Raw genomic sequence first — 18,098 nt, 5'->3', positions numbered from 1 at the left:
TGTTCAGAAAATTAGGAATGCTAAATAAAAATTGGCCCTTAAAGTTTGCTTTCTGAAATAGATATTTCTTCCCCTCTCTTTCACCCTTTCCTCCCCTCTTCCCTTGTACCCACATACACAGATAACATCCTAAGATCTCAGAACTGTTAGAGATGCTAAGAAGGTACCCAGAAAACACAGCCATGTTTTCCAACTGAATCAGTTAGTAATGTGCATTTTCTTCATCAGGATTTCAGTGAGGTACTAGAAAACATGCTGTACAAAGGCAGAACAGGTCAGTGATTCTGTGCTTAGCTCTCAGAGGCAAATTATAGATCATAGACAAATCAAAATTTATAATAATCATTCAATATAATTATGGTTTTCTGTTTTGGCATGGCTTATAATATCTTTAGGCATATTTCATATGCAGAGTTTACATTAAGTGAAAACTCATTAATCCCAGCAAATCTAGGTGTGATGAATCTATCATTACTGCTGCAAGGATTCAAATGTCACTGCAGTGATGCCACCTAGAAGGAAAAATGTTTTCTTCATTTACTATCTTTTACATCTGATGCTGTGCATATATATGTATGTATAGATTTTAATCCTATGTTGTTTGTATATATATTTAGAATATTGTTCTCTAGACCTTGAAGTTCGCTGTTTGAATCCAGAAAGTAAGACCTCAGCATTGATTATATTACTGAAGTGTAACTGAAGTCATCATATAAAGCTTCTTCAATTCTTTTTCTTTAATAAAATGCATGTATTTTGAAGTGTACTAGCCTTAGATGTTGGTTTAAGAATTCATCAAAGGGAAACTATGGCTCCAAATTGCAAATAATAACCCGGCAGCCCGGTGGAACGGCTGCTATCTGCTGGCCTCAGAAGCACCTTTTGGAGCTGCATGTTAAGGGTAGGGAAAGGAAGGTAGCAAAGCAAAACAGATCCCATTCCTTTCTTTGTTCTCATTAAGCGGTGGGGGCCGGGAAATGGGGTACGCATCAAGAGGAGGTCTAGATTTCATTTGAGAGGTGCCCCGGGAATTCCAGCCGGAGACCTTCGCGACGCAAGGAATACATATCCGCGTGGGGTCACACCACGATTCTCTCTGCTGAGGGCACATAGTAGCTGGGTTGTGTCACGGGTGCGGTCAGTACTACCTGAGGGGCGGGGGGTGCTGCGGCAGCCCGATACCGGGGGAGGCTGGCGCCGCCACCGCTGGGGAGAAGGGATTCTTGCTGACGTCAACCATCAGAATGATCGCTCGTTCATATCCGGGTCCCCGGCCGGCTTCCCCGGGCCGCGCTCGGACACGCTCGGCAGCAGAGCACTGAGGGGGAGCGGGCAGGATAGGGCGACCGCCCATACGTCCGGAGGCGGCTGGCAGCGGCGAGTCGGCATGCACAGAATGCCCGCCACCTCAGTGGAGCCCGCCTACTCCCGCTGCTCCCCATGGAGATCGCGCTGGTGACTCTGGAAAACGGCGGTGGCGGGGCCATCTCGGCCGGCGAGGATGCCACGGCCGGCAGCTTCGGCGGTAGCACCGGGGCTTGGCGACAGCGCGAGCTACTCCGCCTCGCGGGGTCCACGTCTGTCGCAAGACTGAGCGACGGCAAGGTGGGTACGCCACCGGCCTCATCGCCGCCGCAGGTGGACGAGGAGCGGGAGAAGTCCCCACCGGTCCTCCGAGGAAGCGGCAGGAGGCTCTGCAGCAGCAGTGAGGGCAGCATCAACGTCCGAGCGGCGTCCGGACCACTACCGCAGCCACAAGCTCTGCGCCTCCGGCCGGCTGCTGAAATGGATCTCGCGGAGGAGGGGGGTCACCACTGGGGCATAACCATGGCAGCGGCCGGTGAGGAGGAGGAGATGAAAGCAGTGAGCCGGGGCGCCATGCACCATCAGCGGGTTCTAATCAACATCTCTGGGCTGCACTTCGAGACTCAGCTGGGCACCCTCAACCAGTTTCCTGACACACTGTTGGGAGATCCTGATAAGCGTATGCGGTATTTTGACCCGCTCCGTAATGAATACTTCTTTGACCGCAACCGGCCCAGCTTTGATGGCATCCTCTATTTCTACCAGTCTGGGGGCAAGCTTCGGCGGCCTGTCAATGTCTCCATTGATGTCTTTGCTGATGAGATCCGCTTCTACCAGCTGGGCAAGGAGGCCATGGAGCGTTTCTGGGAGGATGAGGGTTTCATCAGAGAGGAGGAGAAGCCCCTTCCCCACAGTGAGTTTCAGCGCCAGGTCTGGCTCATCTTTGAGTACCCTGAAAGTTCCAGCTCAGCCCGGGCCACTGCCATTGTCTCTGTGTTGGTGATCCTTATCTCCATCATCACCTTCTGCCTGGAAACTCTGCCTGAGTTCAGGGATGAACGAGAGATACCTATGTCTTTGCCCTCACAAACTGGGGGTTTGAACTCCACAGCTGGAGACACTCCATCCATGCAGTCACCAAGTAACCTCTCTGACCCCTTCTTCATCATCGAGACCACTTGTGTCATCTGGTTCACCTTTGAGCTCCTTGTGCGTTTCTTCACCTGCCCCAGCAAGCCTGAGTTCTCCCGCAACATCATGAACATCATTGACATCGTGGCCATTATCCCCTACTTCATCACCCTGGGCACAGAATTGGCCAATGAGCAACAGCAGCCTGGGGGTAGCAGCAGCAATGGGAGTGGGGGCCAGCAACAAGCCATGTCCTTGGCCATCCTCAGAGTCATCCGCTTGGTCAGAGTCTTCAGGATCTTCAAGCTTTCCAGGCACTCCAAGGGGTTGCAGATTTTGGGACAGACTTTGAAAGCCAGCATGAGAGAGCTGGGCCTCCTCATCTTCTTTCTCTTCATTGGAGTGATCCTTTTCTCCAGTGCTGTCTACTTTGCTGAGGCTGATGATCCTGAGTCTCATTTCTCCAGCATCCCTGATGCTTTCTGGTGGGCTGTGGTGACCATGACCACTGTGGGCTACGGGGACATGCGACCTGTTACTGTGGGGGGCAAGATTGTGGGCTCCTTATGTGCCATAGCTGGAGTGCTCACCATTGCCCTGCCTGTCCCTGTTATTGTGTCCAACTTCAACTACTTCTACCACCGAGAGACTGACCATGAGGATCAATCTATGCTCAAAGAAGAACACAGCAGTGCTCAGGGCAGCGTAACTGGGGTAGATGGAAAGAGAAGAACCAGTAAAAACTCTCTGAACAAATCTGTTGTGCACTTGGAAAATAATGAAGGGTTCAAAAGCAGCACCAGCCCTTTAGAGAAAAACAGTATCAAAGCTAAAAGTAATGTAGATCTCAGAAAATCACTCTATGCCCTCTGTTTGGACAGCAGCAGGGAAACAGACCTGTAAGGAAAGGAGAGAATTGTAGTTAAAAGATGCAGCAGAATTTGTTGGTGTCAGAAACTTGCTACTTTATCTATTTTCCTACCAGTTATTTTGTTGCTTGGTTTTTCATTTTTTTGCTTTAAATCAGGCTATATTTTATAATTTGATCATTGTCCTGAGCAGTCCTCCAGAAATAAATGTTTTTATATTCTTTTTCCATGACACAAATGGTCACCTGTTTTTAAAATAGATTATGTAAACTATTCTTTATTATGCAGGAGCTGGTAAATTATGAAAATGCAAAATCTGATTTGTAGAAACTTTTATTAGCAAATCATAGTTGGCTTGAAATGGTCATTTGTAATCAATACATTTTCTGCAAATTGTTAAAGAGCTGGGGGACGTGTGCAGAGAATGAATGAATTTTGGAGTGGGAGGGAACAATGAGAGGGTTTTGTACTGTAGTTTCAAACTGAAAATATTCCAATTTATTTTGTATCTATATAACATCATTTTTGCGTGAAAAGGAATTTCTTATTCCTGAGACGTATCACTCCATTAAAGCACTAGGAAGCTGGCAGATCAGCACTTGTAGAGTTTTTCACTTGTGATCACTACAGATCTGCTTGTCTAGTATGAAAAGTGCTTTAAGCACAGAAATTTTTTATTACTGATGAGATATTAGTTCATTGTGAGCCTTAAATTATTAAACATTGTAGATACACTTCTTTATAAATAACTTTATTAATCACCTTACAGTTTTAGAATTTCTAAATATTCTGCCTCGTGCTTTCTGTCCTCCCCAAAAGAAGCACATATATTATAGTTTTATAGTTTTGTTTTTGAGACTAAAATAAAAAATAAAATAATAATAATAATAAAAAAAACGAAAAACTGCCTGCTCTTACTAGATTTGATCCAAGTGCACAACAGATCAAAACCATTAGGTAGTGAATAGGTGTGACAGTAGTAACACATGAAAGTAGAATATATACTATGTTTATTCCACACTCTGGGTTATTTTGGCACATACATCAGTCACCTTCACGTATCTGTACAATTTATGTACCGAGCTCATTGTTTTTTAATTACCATAGACTGGAAATAGATGGGATCAACAGAGTCTGACATGGCATGCCTTGCTACTTAAATAACCACTGTGTGGATTATACCTTGGACTTGGGCGGAATGCATCACCTTTCACCAAAACACATCCTTCTTTTATTTCCAAACCAAATCTTTCCAGTGCAGTGGATTTTACAGTTAAGATATTTTTGAAAGACTAATGATAAATTACCTTCATCCTGTTAATTCAGCACTTTACAACTTACTAATGAAGACTGACAAAAAGTTGCTTCCTTGAATCAAGGAGTTGTGTGACTACATTTCTTGGAATGGACACTCTCTTTTCCCCTCAGTCTCTTGTTGTATTGTTGAAGGATGTTTCATGCCTTTGTCAAGTTGAATGGCACAGCAAGACTAGCAGAAAGAAAAGTCCTTCTTATCAGTGCTCCAGGTTTGTTTTGAACTAATTTTCTAATGCATTTAAATAACCATTAAGTCAGGATTATGGTTTATGCAAGTACCCCAGTTATATATGCTGTGATAAAATTTAAGTCAGCCTCACAGAATAGTGCTTTGACATTTTTAGCCTAGACTGAAATTGTGCTTGTCTCTTACCATACAGTTTAATGATAATGGCCAAATTAATGACATTTTTTCCTTCCTATTCAGTAAAACAGGCGTGGTGAATGCCAAGCAAGTAGAATTGTTTGTGTTTAGTATGAAGAACCATTACACAGATTTTATTTCCAAACTAAAACATGGAGAGAGGGAAGAGAAAAGTGGGGAAGACATTGAGTCTGAAAATAGAGAACTGAATCTTTCACATTAACTTCAGATGTTGGGAGCTGCTTTGCTTGTTTATTTAGATGGGGAATGGTGTTATAATATGCTGAGAAACTATCTGCAACTAGATGGACAAAGTATATAGTCCAGTTGTATTACAGATTCAGGCAGATCTGTTTGCTTTAGTGGGAGCATTTTGCATCAAGGTGACACTTGTGTGGAAATAATGAAGGTGAAAGCACATCTGGCCTGTGTTGAATGGTTCTTAAAAGCCTGTTGCTGATAGAAAGAGAAGGGCCTGGCCTGCCTCCTTCCTTTCCAGTTTTCTTCCTTCCCTTTGTGCCCACTAGTTACATGCCCTGAACTGGTTTGATCCATTTGCAGGTAGATATGCAAATGATGTCTTCTCTTCGAGGAGCCCTTGAGCTCACTATTCTAGCAGAAAATCCAGTGCAGCAACAACAAAAATGATATATATATATATATTTTGTCAAATTAGTGAGTTGGAAAGAAAGTGAATGTCAAAATCAGTACAAGAACAGGAAAGGGAAGTTCAGGGGTTTGGAGAAGCAAGGAGAGAGGAGTGGAATCCTCGCCCTTTAATGACATTAAACTCTTAGATTGTCATGACTGCTTTTTGAACCTCATTTTGTGTTTGTGGAGATTGCCCAGAACTTCATCTTGAAATGTTCTGTGGGCTTTAACTTTCCCTTGGAGGTAGTCTATAGTCTATCTGCTATAACTGAGAGTAGAATTTGTCCTAATCAAGATTAAACTCTTTGAGATCTTGGCCATAATTACAGATCCATAGTCTCCACCAACCTGTCATGCCAAGGAAGGTTCTGAGTTCTTTTACCTTCTTTTTCCACGTCTGAGGAAGCCAGTTCTCTGTCCTCATTTATCAGGAGGGAGACAAACCAAGGAGAGTGTTCCTCCTATGATAAATGAGGATGGAGAGCTGGCTTCCTCAGATATGGAAAAAGCTGAGGTACTCAATCAGTGCTTTTCCTCAGTCTTCACTGGTGGTCAGTCTCCCCATATCTATCAAGACCTTGAACCTCTAGGTGTGGGTGAGAGAAACAGATTCCTTCCCACTGTAACAGTGGAACTAGTTGAAGACCTCCTCATGGAACTGAATGTATGTAAATACACGGGGCCAGATGATGTGCATCCCATAGTTCTGAGAGAAATGGCTGATATGGTTGCTAGCCACTTTCCACCATATTTAAAAAATCATGGCTGTTGGATGAAATACCTGGTGACTGGAAAAAGGGAAACATTACTCCTATTTTTAAGACAGGGAGAAAAGAAGACCTGGAGAACTACAGGCCAGTGAGCCTCACCTCTGTGTCTGGGAAGATCATGGAGCAGATCCTCCTGGTTACCATGTTAAGCACATACGAGACAAAGAGGTGATCTTGGTGAGCATGGCTTCACCAAGGGCAGATCGTGCCTGACCAATCTGGTGGCTTTTTATGATGGAGTGACAGCATCAATAGATGGAGGAAGAATGACGGATGTAATCTTCATGGACCTCTGCAAAGCCTTTGATATGGTCCCTCTCCACATCCTTCTCTCTAAAATGGAGAGGTATGGGTTTGAAAGATGGACTGTTCAATGGGTAAGGAATTGGCTGGCTGGATGCAGCCAAAGGGTTGTGATCAACCATTCTGTATCAGGGAGGAGGCTGGTCACAAGCAGTGTCCCTCAGGGTCTGTCTTGGGACTGGTGCTATTCAACATCTTCATCAACGACACAAATGATGGCATTGAGTGCACCCTCAGCAAGTTTGCAGATGACACCGAGCTGAGTGGTGCATCCAAAACATTGGAAGGAACGGAAGCCATCCAGAGGGACCTGCACAGGCTGGAGAAGCAGACCCATGAAAACCTAATGAGGTTCAACAAGGCCAAGTGCAGGGTGCCTGCACTTGGGTTAGGGCAATCCCAGGTATTTATAGAAACTGAGGGAAGATCTCCTTGAGAGCAGCCCTGCAGAAAAGGACTTGGGGATCCTGGTGGATGAGAAGCTGGACATGAACCAGCAGTGTGCACTTGAAGCCCAGAAGGCCAGCTGTGTTCTGGGCTGCATTAAAAAAGGGGTGGTCAGCAGGGAGAGGGAGGTGATTGTCCCCCTCTGCTCAGCCTTTGTGAGGTACCATCTGCAGTACTGCATCCAGGCCTGGGCCCCCCAGTAAAGGAAGGATATGGAGCTCTTGGAGCGGGTCCAGAGGAGGACCACTAAGATGACCAGAGGGCTGGAGCACCTCTCCTATGAGGAAAGGTTGAGGGAACTGGGCTCATTTAGCCTGGAGAAGAGAAGGCTCTGGGGAGACCTCACTGTGGCCTTCCAATACTTGAAGGGAGGAGCAGGAAGAGAAATGGCTGTTTACAAGAGTGGATAGTGACAGGAGAAGGAAGAATGGTCTTAAACTGAGACAGGGGAAGTTTAGGTTAGATATTAGGGGGAAGTTTTTCACACAGGGGGTGGTGACGCATTGGAATAGATTGACCAGGTAGGTGTGGATGCCCCATCACTGGAGGCATTCAAGGCCAAGCTGGATGTGGCTCTGGGCAGTCTGGTCTAGTGTTGGCGACCCTACAGATGACAAGGGGGTTGAAACTGGGTGATCATTGTGGTCCTTTTCAACCCAGGCTATTTTATGATTCTATGATTCTAAGATTTAAGCAAATATCCTGAAGATTTTAAGGAGTATGTAGGCTTAGTGTGGAAGTCATATTTTATTTGTCTATAGCAAATACCAGCAGAACCTGTGATCTAGAATGCTAGGGTCTAATATCTAGAAAATTTGATAAAACTTTGCAGGGCATCAGTCTTCAAGGTCAGTTTCAGAAGTAAATATTTAGATACTACTCTATTTGGAGACAGAATGCATACTTAAAAAAGTGTTTGATATGACAGAAATCAGAAGTATAATTCAAGAGCCACTTACCTAGAGGTAAGCAAAAAAATCATCACTGGAGCCAGTAAGAGGAGGGGCCCTTTCTAATAATTACGCTTGAAAAGAGAAGTTGTGAAGTCATTACTTCAGTGTTAATGCTCAGAGTAATATTTATTTAAGATATTTCAGAATTACATCTTCCTCTCTGTTCACTTTGTAACTGTGAATTGGGAGTTCTATTCAGATTGACTTGAGGTTAGCAATTATATCTTTCTTTTTTTTTTTTAATCACTGAGTTTTGACATACCACTCTTATAGTGGCAGCATGCTGAGGGCAGGTGCTGCCCAAACTCAGATTGGAAGTAGCATTGGGGCGTATCTTGTTTACCTATACTTCTTTCTCAGGCAAAGGAGAGAAGGTGTGTGACGAGTAAAGATTTGGAAGAGGAAATAAGGGGAGACTGATGACTGGAACAAAATACTTAAATGGAAATTCTTCCTCCCTTGGGAAGCTGTCCCACAGCTAAATGTTCTGTTGATTCCAGGGCTGCCAAGAAAGTATGGCTCCTAGGATTCTACCTGTTTTTGCTTTGTTTTTGTCTGCAGTTGAGTAATGGACCTAAATACACAGGAATCATGCACAAAAAAAATCTTATAATCTGCCCTTTATCCCTGAAACCCATACTATTCCCTTGTCAGATTTTCTAACTGAATTACATAAAGTGACACTGTAAAATTTCCTCCTGTTATTTGCAGAGAATTCAAACAAGAAGCCAGTAGAATTTATTTTCCTTTTTTGAGTTTGCATTTTGGATTTTTTTTTCTGTGCTAACGTACATCGGATGTCAGGCTTCTCAGATGAGAATAGTTGGACTGGTTTAGACATTTTTAGAAGTATGTGCAGATGGAAAAAATATCCTAGGAGTGCTGCCAATAGCTGATTCTATAAAGTTTTAGAGTCTCTGTTGAGTAGGAAATATGGTCCAGATACCTTTACAGAAAAAAAGTCTTTCTCATGAAGTATCTCTAGTCAGGTGAGTGCAATTCTTTCTCAGTTTAGGAAAAGGATAGGAGCAAATTCCACCTTATCCCTTATCCTGAAGTTACGGATCCGGCTTGCCGACTTCCCTTACCTACATTGGTCCAACATGCCAGAGGCTGTTCACCTTGGAGACCTGCTGCGGACATGGGTACGGCCCGGCGCGAGATTTACACCCTCTCCCCCGGATTTCTGTTCTGTTCTGTTCTGAATATCTGTTAGAAGATATTCAGTTCCCCTTTCAGATAAGATGATAAACAGCCAGTTTAGCATCTTTCTCAAGGGGAGGGCAACTACAGCAAGATATCCTGGCAAAAAGGAGATCTCCCAAGGTCCAAACTGCAAGGATAACAAACAAAATGGTTCAGTCAAGTCTCCTGCCTATCCCATGGTTATTCCTTCAGTTTGTGCTGCTGTGGCTGGGGCAAAAGACTGTTGAGCTTAGCTGACTGCAGTGAATTCAATCCACAGATTTCTACTTCACAGCAGGTGGTAGAATTTGGAGGATGAATGTGACTGCTTGTTAGTACTATGTACCATGGTTGTTAATAATTTTTGAAGATTTTGCAGCATGCTCATTCCAAGTGTCTCATCAGAACTAATGCCTCATCAATGAACAGTGGCTTTTCCTAGGGCACAGGTCAAATGTTAGTCTTCATTTGAGGAGAAGCAGACCACCCTAAGTGAATAGTGATTGTACTTTTTGTACATGGGTTAAATTAGTGCAGGACATGTCTACAATTGCATTATCAGTACTTACTGAGAACAGATTGGCTATGATTGTAACCAGAGCTCCATCCAATTCCTGCTGCATTGTTGGCCTGTTCAGTTGGGATCTCAGCAGGAGCTTGCAGCCACAAGATGGTGCTTTTCACTTGAGGTAAAACAATGAGCGGCAGGGTCTTTCAGCTCCAGCTGAGCTCATTGACTAACCCCATCTATGTACTAGCTGCTTCTTGTCTCTGTAAGAAGCAAAATCTGCTGAGTTGTCCTGTTGGTCTGCTCAATAGGAGAGCAGCTCCCCTGATGGTCCAGGGTACATTGCATGCAGCTTGCTCTCCCATAAGTCTTGATGAATGGCAATGTGCTTCTTTGCAGAGTGAGCTCCTGTGCCAATGTTCCCCATCACCATTAACTTTGCAGAATCAGCAGTCTCCAGAGCCCAGAATGCTTGGTTCCATCATCATCTCTCTTGTCCTTACCACATGTTCACCAGACTGAGGGGATGTGGCTGTGCTGTGGAGAGTGTATTCTGTCCTTGGCAGGACTCTCCATACTGGGACACTGTGATTTATTTGTGGTCTTAGAAGAAAGTCTTAGCACAGCTGTTTTGGTATATCATTCAGTGGTAGGACTGCTCTGCAACTGCTGCATGGAGTACCATGGAAATAGATGATATCAGCTCATATATATTACAGAAGACAGCATGTTGTCCTGAATTGGATTCAATCTGTAGATGAGATTGGTTGTTTCACTTGGAAAACAAGTTTTTAGTCACTCTGTTTTGTAATTCAGTACTTTTGAACTTGAAATTTGGTCAAAAGCAAATTTGGCCAAAGGATATGCTGAAGAAAATATTGTTTTTACAACTTTTGTAAATGTAGATGACTACACAAAGAAAATAAATCCAAATGAATACTATTCCTCTTAGGGACAAGCATTAGCTTTCCTAAAATCTCTCATTAAAGAAAAAGCATAGTGAATGAAACACACCAAGAACAAGGATATATTAATAGACTTCTCTGAATGGTAGCAAATACTGATTAGATAATGTTTATAGATTAACAGTGAGAAACAGAATTGCACTTAATAATAAGGCGAATAATGCTTTGCATATTTAACAGATACTTTCATCCCTTTAGCAGTACTTAGAAAAAACTTCTCAGACTTCTAACTTCTAAAATTTGTTATTACTGAGATTTAGACAGAGAGGCTGCTCAAATTTTCAGTAACTTTGGGGTCAAGTTTGTTGTGGTTTATCTTGCTCAATCATAGTATTTTACCAGTTGAGGAAACAAAACCTTGAAATTAAAACCTGTATCCTTTTCTTCTGCATTCCAGTGGAACGCTTGGAGAGGTAGAAGGAAGAGAGGCAAGAGTTTACAAGAAGGCTAGCTGTTTTGTATTGGACTATAAATAGGCAGAGTTCAAGCTCATTGGCTTGGACATTCTTTAGCATCCCAGCACAGCAGCAGTTCTAACTACAGTTTCTTTACTTCCATGAGCTGAATAACTGTTCATGAAATTTCCTTTTGTAAGCATGAAACACTATGATGACAGTTTGTTCATACTCCCTACTGACCAAACAATTATCCATCATGCTATCTCAGAATCACAGAATTGTTGGATCATTGAGTCCAACCCCCCTGCAAAACAGGTCCCTTACAGCAGGATGCACACGTAGACATCCAGCTAGATCTTAAATATCTCCACAGAAGGGGAATCCACAATCTACCTGGGCGGCCTGTTCCAGTGCTCTGTCACATTTACAGTGTGTACAGTTTCTTTACATATTAGTACGTAACTTCCTATGTTCCAGTTTATGGCCATTTCCCCTAGTCCCATCCCCACAGATCACTGAAAAGAGGTTAACCCTGTCCCTTACTCTCCGATACTTAGGATTATTAATAAACATTAATAAGATCACCTCTGAATATTCTTTTCTCAAGGCTGAACAGACCCAAGTCACTCAGCTTCATAGGGAAAATGCTCCAGGTCCCTTATCATCTTTGTGGCCCTCTCTCCAGAATATCCCTGTATTTTTTTGTACTGGGGAGCCCAGAACGGGATACAGCACTCCAGCCGAGGCCAGATGAGGGCAGAGTAGAGGGGGAGAATCACCTCCCTTGATCTGCTGGCCACTCTCCTTTTACTGCACCCCAGTAACCCATTGAACATCTTGGCCACCACAGCACACTGCTGGCTCATAGCCAGCCTGTCGTCCAGGACATCAAGGTCCTTCTCTGCAAAGCTCCTCTCCAGCAGGTCACTTGCTTTTGTTAAACCTCATCTGTTTTCTTACTGCCCAGCTCTCCAGCCTGTCCAGGTCTTGCTGAATGGCAGCACAGCCTTCAGGTATGTCAGTCACTCCTCCCAGTTTTGTGTCATGGGTGTACTTGCTGAGGGTGAACACTATCCCCTCATCAAGGTTGTCAATGAAGATGTTGAACTAGACCATACCCAGCAATGACTTCTGGGGAATACTGCTAGTCACATATCTCCAGCTAGACACTGCACCAGCAATCACCACCCTCTGAGCTCAGCCAGTCGGTTCTCAACCTACCTCACCGTCCACTCATTATTACATGCCTTCTCAGCTTTGTTATCAGGATGTCATGGAAGACAGTATCAAAAGCCTTGCTGAAGTCAAGGTTGGTGACATCCACTGCTCTCCTCCTATCTACCCAGATGGTGGTGCTATCTCTGAAGGCTACCAGATTGGTCTAGCATGATTTCCCCTTGCTCAGTTGATGCTGACTATTGTCAGTGACCTTCTTCTCTTCCAAATGCTTGGAGATGGCATCCAGAACAAGCTGTTCCATTGTCTTTTGAGGAACAAAGGTGAGAGTGACTGGCCTATACTGTCCCAGATCCTCCTTTTTGACATTTCTGAAGACCAGAGTGACATCGGCTATGCTCCAGTCTTCAGGTACCTTTCCTGTTCTCCAAGACCTCTCAAATATGAAATAGAGCGGTTTGGTTGAAATAGAGCACTTTGGCAATCACCTCTGCCAGCTTCCTCAGCACAAGTGGATGTATACTGTCCATTGATTTTTGTACACTCATCCCTCTCTGTTCCCAGACCTCCTCCTCAACCAGAAGGAAGCTATCCATTTCCTAAACTCTCTCTCTTCCCTCCAGGGTCCAGGAGTCCTGAGGGGAGTCTTTAAAGCAAAGAAGGTATTCAGCATCTCCGCATTTTCAGCATTCCCCTGTTACCAGGACACCCCCCCTGTTTAGCAGGGGACCCACATTATCCTTTTACTTTTGACATACTTAAAAAACAAACAAACAGCAAAAACTCTTATTATCCTTTATCTCCTTGGCCAACTTAACTCCAAGTGGGCTTCATCCTACTTAGTCATATCCCTGCAGGCCCTTACAACACTCCTATACTCCTCTCTAGCAAAAAAGCTATTTTTACTCATTTCATAGACCTTTTTATTCTTTTTGATCTTATCTATGAGCTCCTTACTCATTCATGTATGTCTCCTGCCTCTCTTCCCTGATTTCTACTCTTAGGGATGTACCGATCAGCTTGGAAGAAATGCCGTTTGAATGTTGCTCAGCTCTCATGGACCCCCTTATCTTCTAACATGCTAGCCCATTAAATACTTCCAAGTAGGCCCCAGAAAAGGTTGGAGTTAGCTCTCTGGAAGTCCAGGGTTACAACCCTACTTTTTGCCTTACTTCTTTCACTCATGTTCTTGAGCTTCACCATCTCACGATTGCTGCATCCCAAGCTGCCCCTAAACTTCACATTCCTAACAAGTCCCTCCCTATTGGATGGAACAAAGTCCAGAAACACCCCCTGCCTCATTGGCTCCTCTACCACATGTGTCAGAAAATTATCTTCTGCGTATTGCAGGAACCGACTGGACCACATGTGTCTGGCTGTGTTGCTAACCCAACAGATATCTGGATGATTAAAATCCCCCATGAGAACCAGTGCATGGGATTGCGAGGCTACTTCCAGCTGCTTCTAGAAGGCCTCAGTGACTTCATCCTCCTGATCAGGTGACCTGTAGTACATCTCCACAATGATGTCAGCCATACCAGCCCACACCTTCATTCTCACCCACATGCTCTCCAAACATTCTTCACCAGGGAGAGCCCTGGTAGAACAAAATAAATGTGGGCCAGTGGTAGCTTTTGCTACAATTTTTTTTGGCCTGTTTTGAGAATTGATAGAAGAAAAGCAAAGCATATGTGCCGTGTTTAATATCGGAACTGAAAAGCACAACTAAGTCCCAAACTACTCGCCTAGTATCTAACATCATCAGGGTGGAGAATGGAAGGCACACTTCCTTTCTGGGAGACTAACTTCTTCATTTTAAGGACCACGTTGTCCTTTTTGCCATCCTGGTTTACAGTTATATACTCCAATGACACTGTTAGGTACAACTGGCCAGAACTACTGTTAATTTAGTGCTCTCTAATGGAACAGCAGTTATATGCACTCTGCTGTGTTATCTGCAAACGTGTTTAAATCTAGACTTCACTCTTTCGGTCTAACCCATGCCATCTGTTTACTTTCTTATACGGTGTTCATTACTGATTCTGTGCCTGAGACTCCTCCAGTGACGCTGCAAGAAGTATGGTCCACAACTTTCACATATTGGTACTCTCATCCTCTCCTTGTGAGAAATAAAAGAGCAGGGATTTAAATATATGTAGATAGATAGATACACATGTATTATCAATATAGGAATTCTAAGAAGGAACAATGTAAAACACATCTTGAAATGTGTTCCTTACCCTCCAGTCTTTGGCTCAGTCCAGAAGGAAGTGTTATTTTCTGTTCCCTTGTAGTAGAAGGTTTTGCTGTATCTGTGGGAAAGACTAACACGCTGTTAACTATCAATTTGGAGCTCTTACTTGATTATTTGAATGTACTGGATCAAATTTACGGATGAGTTTAAGGGCAGGGCCCTTAAATTTTGGTGATTAATACATGGAAGGATTTTTGTGGGAATTAATTAATTGTTAAGAAAGATAGCAGCATTTTATCACAGGTGTAGTGACGGATTCCTTGTGATATCTGTTAAAAAAACTCAGACAAAAATCCCCATATCAGACAATTTCTAACATTTTACCATGAAAAAAATGAAGCACCTGTAACAATGCAAAGGCAGACTGGAAGAGCTCCACATTTTAAATCTGATTTTTAAAATAGTCTGTTAATGCTGTGGAGTTTGACTCATGATTGCTGAATCCCCTGACTGTACTGTTTTCTGAAAAAGCAGCCTTATTTTGAGTGATAAGTAATGCTTCAGAAGGGCTGCAGAAGAGGGACAGAGGCACACAGAACCTGTCCTTGTAGCCGGCAAGGGGTTCCAAATTCTATAAAAATCTTCAGCAAAAGCTTTGTGAATGATTTTGTTCCTCTTTCACCACTGTAAAATATAACAGTCTGGTGCAATACAAATAGAATGTAATCTGCCGTTTTCTCTTGACCATTTTGAAATGGTCTGCCAGCAAAGCCAAAGAATGGCAGTTTGCAAAATCATTTTGCATGAAGGGATTTCAAAAAGCTTCCACAAAAACTACATACAAGTTATTAACTCACATTTGGGGACCATCTGCCTAGTAGCTTTTCAAAATAATTCTTTAAGCAGACAGGCTAAATAGAAGGAATGTCTTACAAAAACATACCTTACAGAAAATAAATAAATAAATAAATAAAAAGGCAAATCCCCAAATAGTGGGACTTCAATTTTTGCTATTTCTGTAGCAGATAAATCATAGGAAAGGAGGGAGATGTAACTGAGGCACTGACACAGTCTATGTATGTTCTGAGAATCGTCTTGCAGTTTCCATGGCAGTATTTCAGCCTGTTTTAGTGACAGCTACATTTGTCTGGGCAAAATGCAGTGCCTGTAAAAGAGACATTCCTATGGATCTTCAGACCAAGATGTTTCAGCTAATTTCCTTCTGTAGAGAAGGACCACGTATTGGAGATAGGGTTTTATAAAGTTGAAAGGCTTTGTTGACGCGGGAGCAGTTGGAAAACTTGAACTGAATGAAATAAAAGATAGATCTGGTGTGTGATTACTTGGAATGGTACATATTGGTGAATAATGACATTTGAAATAAACATAATGCTGACTCAGTGAAACTTAGTTCATTTCAGAACACCAAACCAAATTTAAAGTTTATTATTTTAGAGGTGCAGGGACTAACTGGACTTTCCATAGGGAGACAATCCTCATTTTTAAGAATCATCTGGTAAGTCTGGAAAGACACTGAGAAGTAGCCATGCCATCTCTGTTATTCACTGTAAACAAAGAGCATGGCTCCACAAGGTGCTGAGCTGATATATGCGCTTTTTTCCAGGCCCTAAATTCCATTTGCTATCTATAGGTGTGGAAGGCAGTTGGCATAACTCAGGACGAGGCACAGGTAAGACTGAAAATGACCCACACTGCTCAATATGTATGTATGTCGTGTCTCTTGTCAGATTTAATAGCCATTGAATGAAGACTAACTTAATCCTGAGAAGTTTGAACAATACTTTACCTTTCCTAGCAGGAAAATACACTGATCATCTGAAATTTGGGCCAGAGAAATGCCTGCTGCACTCTTTCTTGATTTCAGTTGTGTTGGGCTACGAAGGCCTAATCCTCTGCTATTGAATTAAATTGAAATGTATGCACTGGCTTTAACAAATGTAGAATCAAGCGGCATTGATGCTACTTTCAGTAGGAGATGGTAGGAAGAATTGATGCAGATGGGACTTGTGGCTTTCCTTAAGAAAGTTATCTGAGAAGTTTAAGTGACAAAGTGATGTTTAAAGACATTGTATAACACCACGCTAATATTCAGTATTTGAGAATATAGCTGGAATAACAATCTGTTCCAAGTTTTTACAGCCTGAAGTTTGTATGTATGGATAGTCTGGATATTTTTCTCAATGCCCTGTCTCTTTGGAATCCAGCTAAGTTTTTGCCACGGAAATTTCACATCACTAATTTCCATAATTCAATTACAATCTATATAAAGAACTATTTCCTGTTTTTAAACTTTCTGCCACATATTTTACTGAATGTTCCTGGCATATTTTATATCAGGGAACCCAGTCTTTCCTAGAACGGTCAGTTTGACTGTGTATCGAGGCCCTGTATCATTGGCATATTTTCTGTAAGCATTCTCATAGGCTTTGAACTCCAGCACCTAAAGCTGTTCACAAGATCCGTAATGGGGCTAATCTACTAATTAATGTGAAGACAACTTTACCTTTTTTGCTTCATTTTCCTTTCCACATGTAGCCTGACATCTTTGTACCTTTGCTTGTCGCTTTCACAGTGATCACAAGCTTTCATTTAGCAGGTACCGAAGGCTACATTTCTGGTTTTGTCAGGAACTGAAGCAGAGCACTGAGCCAAAGTGGTTGCTGTCAAGTTACATAACTTTCTGGTTAGCTTCTCTTTGAACTGTATGTATAGACATATCTCATGGTGCTCAGGTCTTTTATTTCCAGAACAGGCACAGACACATCTCTCAATGCCATTGAGATCACTGGGGACCCATTGTGACAACTTTCCTTAAAGCAGGAGCGGACTTTACAGGAGCAAACAGTTGCCACATTCACTGTAAGACTGTTCCCTGAATAGGAACTGGACATTATGACCTAGAAGTTTTGCTCTTGTTGTTTCTGTAGATTTTAGGAGGCCAAGCTATTCTAGTGAGCACTGTAAGTTATGAGGAAACACAATGAATGATGAAAGAGTCCACTGAGGGCTGTATGGGTTTATTAGCCATTCTGGGCCTGATTATTTTATAGTTTAGGAAACGTTCATGTGTTGCCATGAAAGCAAAACTGCAAGTCTTGGCCACAGGTGAGTGGAGCTCTACTGAAATATGCCATCGTCCTTTGTTCTCTTTCAGTTCTCTGAAGAATTATCAAAGCCCTTTGTGAGACAGTCTTAGTGAACTGTCCTGCTAGTTTGACAGCTTCTGTAAGGCTCAAAAAGACAGCAATTCCTACAGGCTCCAGAAACACTGGTTAAAGTTATATTCTGTCAGACACAATGTTGCTAGCCTGAATTTGCCTTTGCAGATAGACAATTAGTTGCTTTAGGAGCAGGAACCTTAACATTGAGCAAGTTGATACTGTTTCAGCAAACTCTTTATTTTCCCGATGTTATTGTGTTCCTGGTCTTCCTCCCCAGTTTCCACAGGATTACGTTCACATTTAGTCTGTGCAAAAGCAGGGAGAGAGGAAGAGTGATGCCTCAGGATGATTTCTCTCGTTGTGAAGGACATATCAGGGCT

The 18,098-nt window shown here is 42.9% G+C and overlaps 1 protein-coding gene across 2 annotated transcripts; it reads left to right on the top strand.

Moving 5' to 3' along the window:
* The first annotated feature begins 1,225 nt into the window (after positions 1 to 1,225).
* Positions 1,226 to 17,286, top strand: LOC128084463 (potassium voltage-gated channel subfamily A member 5-like). Of its 2 annotated transcripts, none has more exons than XM_052690531.1 (2): positions 1,226 to 4,831; positions 16,188 to 17,286. In XM_052690531.1, the coding sequence occupies exon 1, from the start codon at positions 1,441 to 1,443 to the stop codon at positions 3,337 to 3,339; it is 1,899 nt and encodes a 632-aa protein (XP_052546491.1). In that variant the 5' UTR covers positions 1,226 to 1,440; the 3' UTR covers positions 3,340 to 4,831; positions 16,188 to 17,286. The 2 variants fall into 2 exon arrangements, with proteins under 2 accessions (XP_052546491.1, XP_052546490.1); XM_052690530.1 differs by having other exon boundaries at positions 16,161 to 17,286.
* The last annotated feature ends 812 nt before the right edge of the window (positions 17,287 to 18,098 follow it).

Source organism: Tympanuchus pallidicinctus, unplaced genomic scaffold (assembly GCF_026119805.1).
Source record: "Tympanuchus pallidicinctus isolate F22 unplaced genomic scaffold, pur_lepc_1.0 scaffold27, whole genome shotgun sequence".
NCBI classification, from domain to species: domain Eukaryota; kingdom Metazoa; phylum Chordata; class Aves; order Galliformes; family Phasianidae; genus Tympanuchus; species Tympanuchus pallidicinctus.
The sequence above is the reverse complement of the archived record's forward strand: the minus strand, read 5'-3'. Positions and strand labels throughout refer to the sequence as shown.

Coding starts and splice junctions, on each gene's coding strand:
- LOC128084463 (XM_052690531.1), top strand. CDS start 1,441: ATGGAGATCGCGCTGGTGACTCTGGAAAACGGCGGTGGCGGGGCCATC.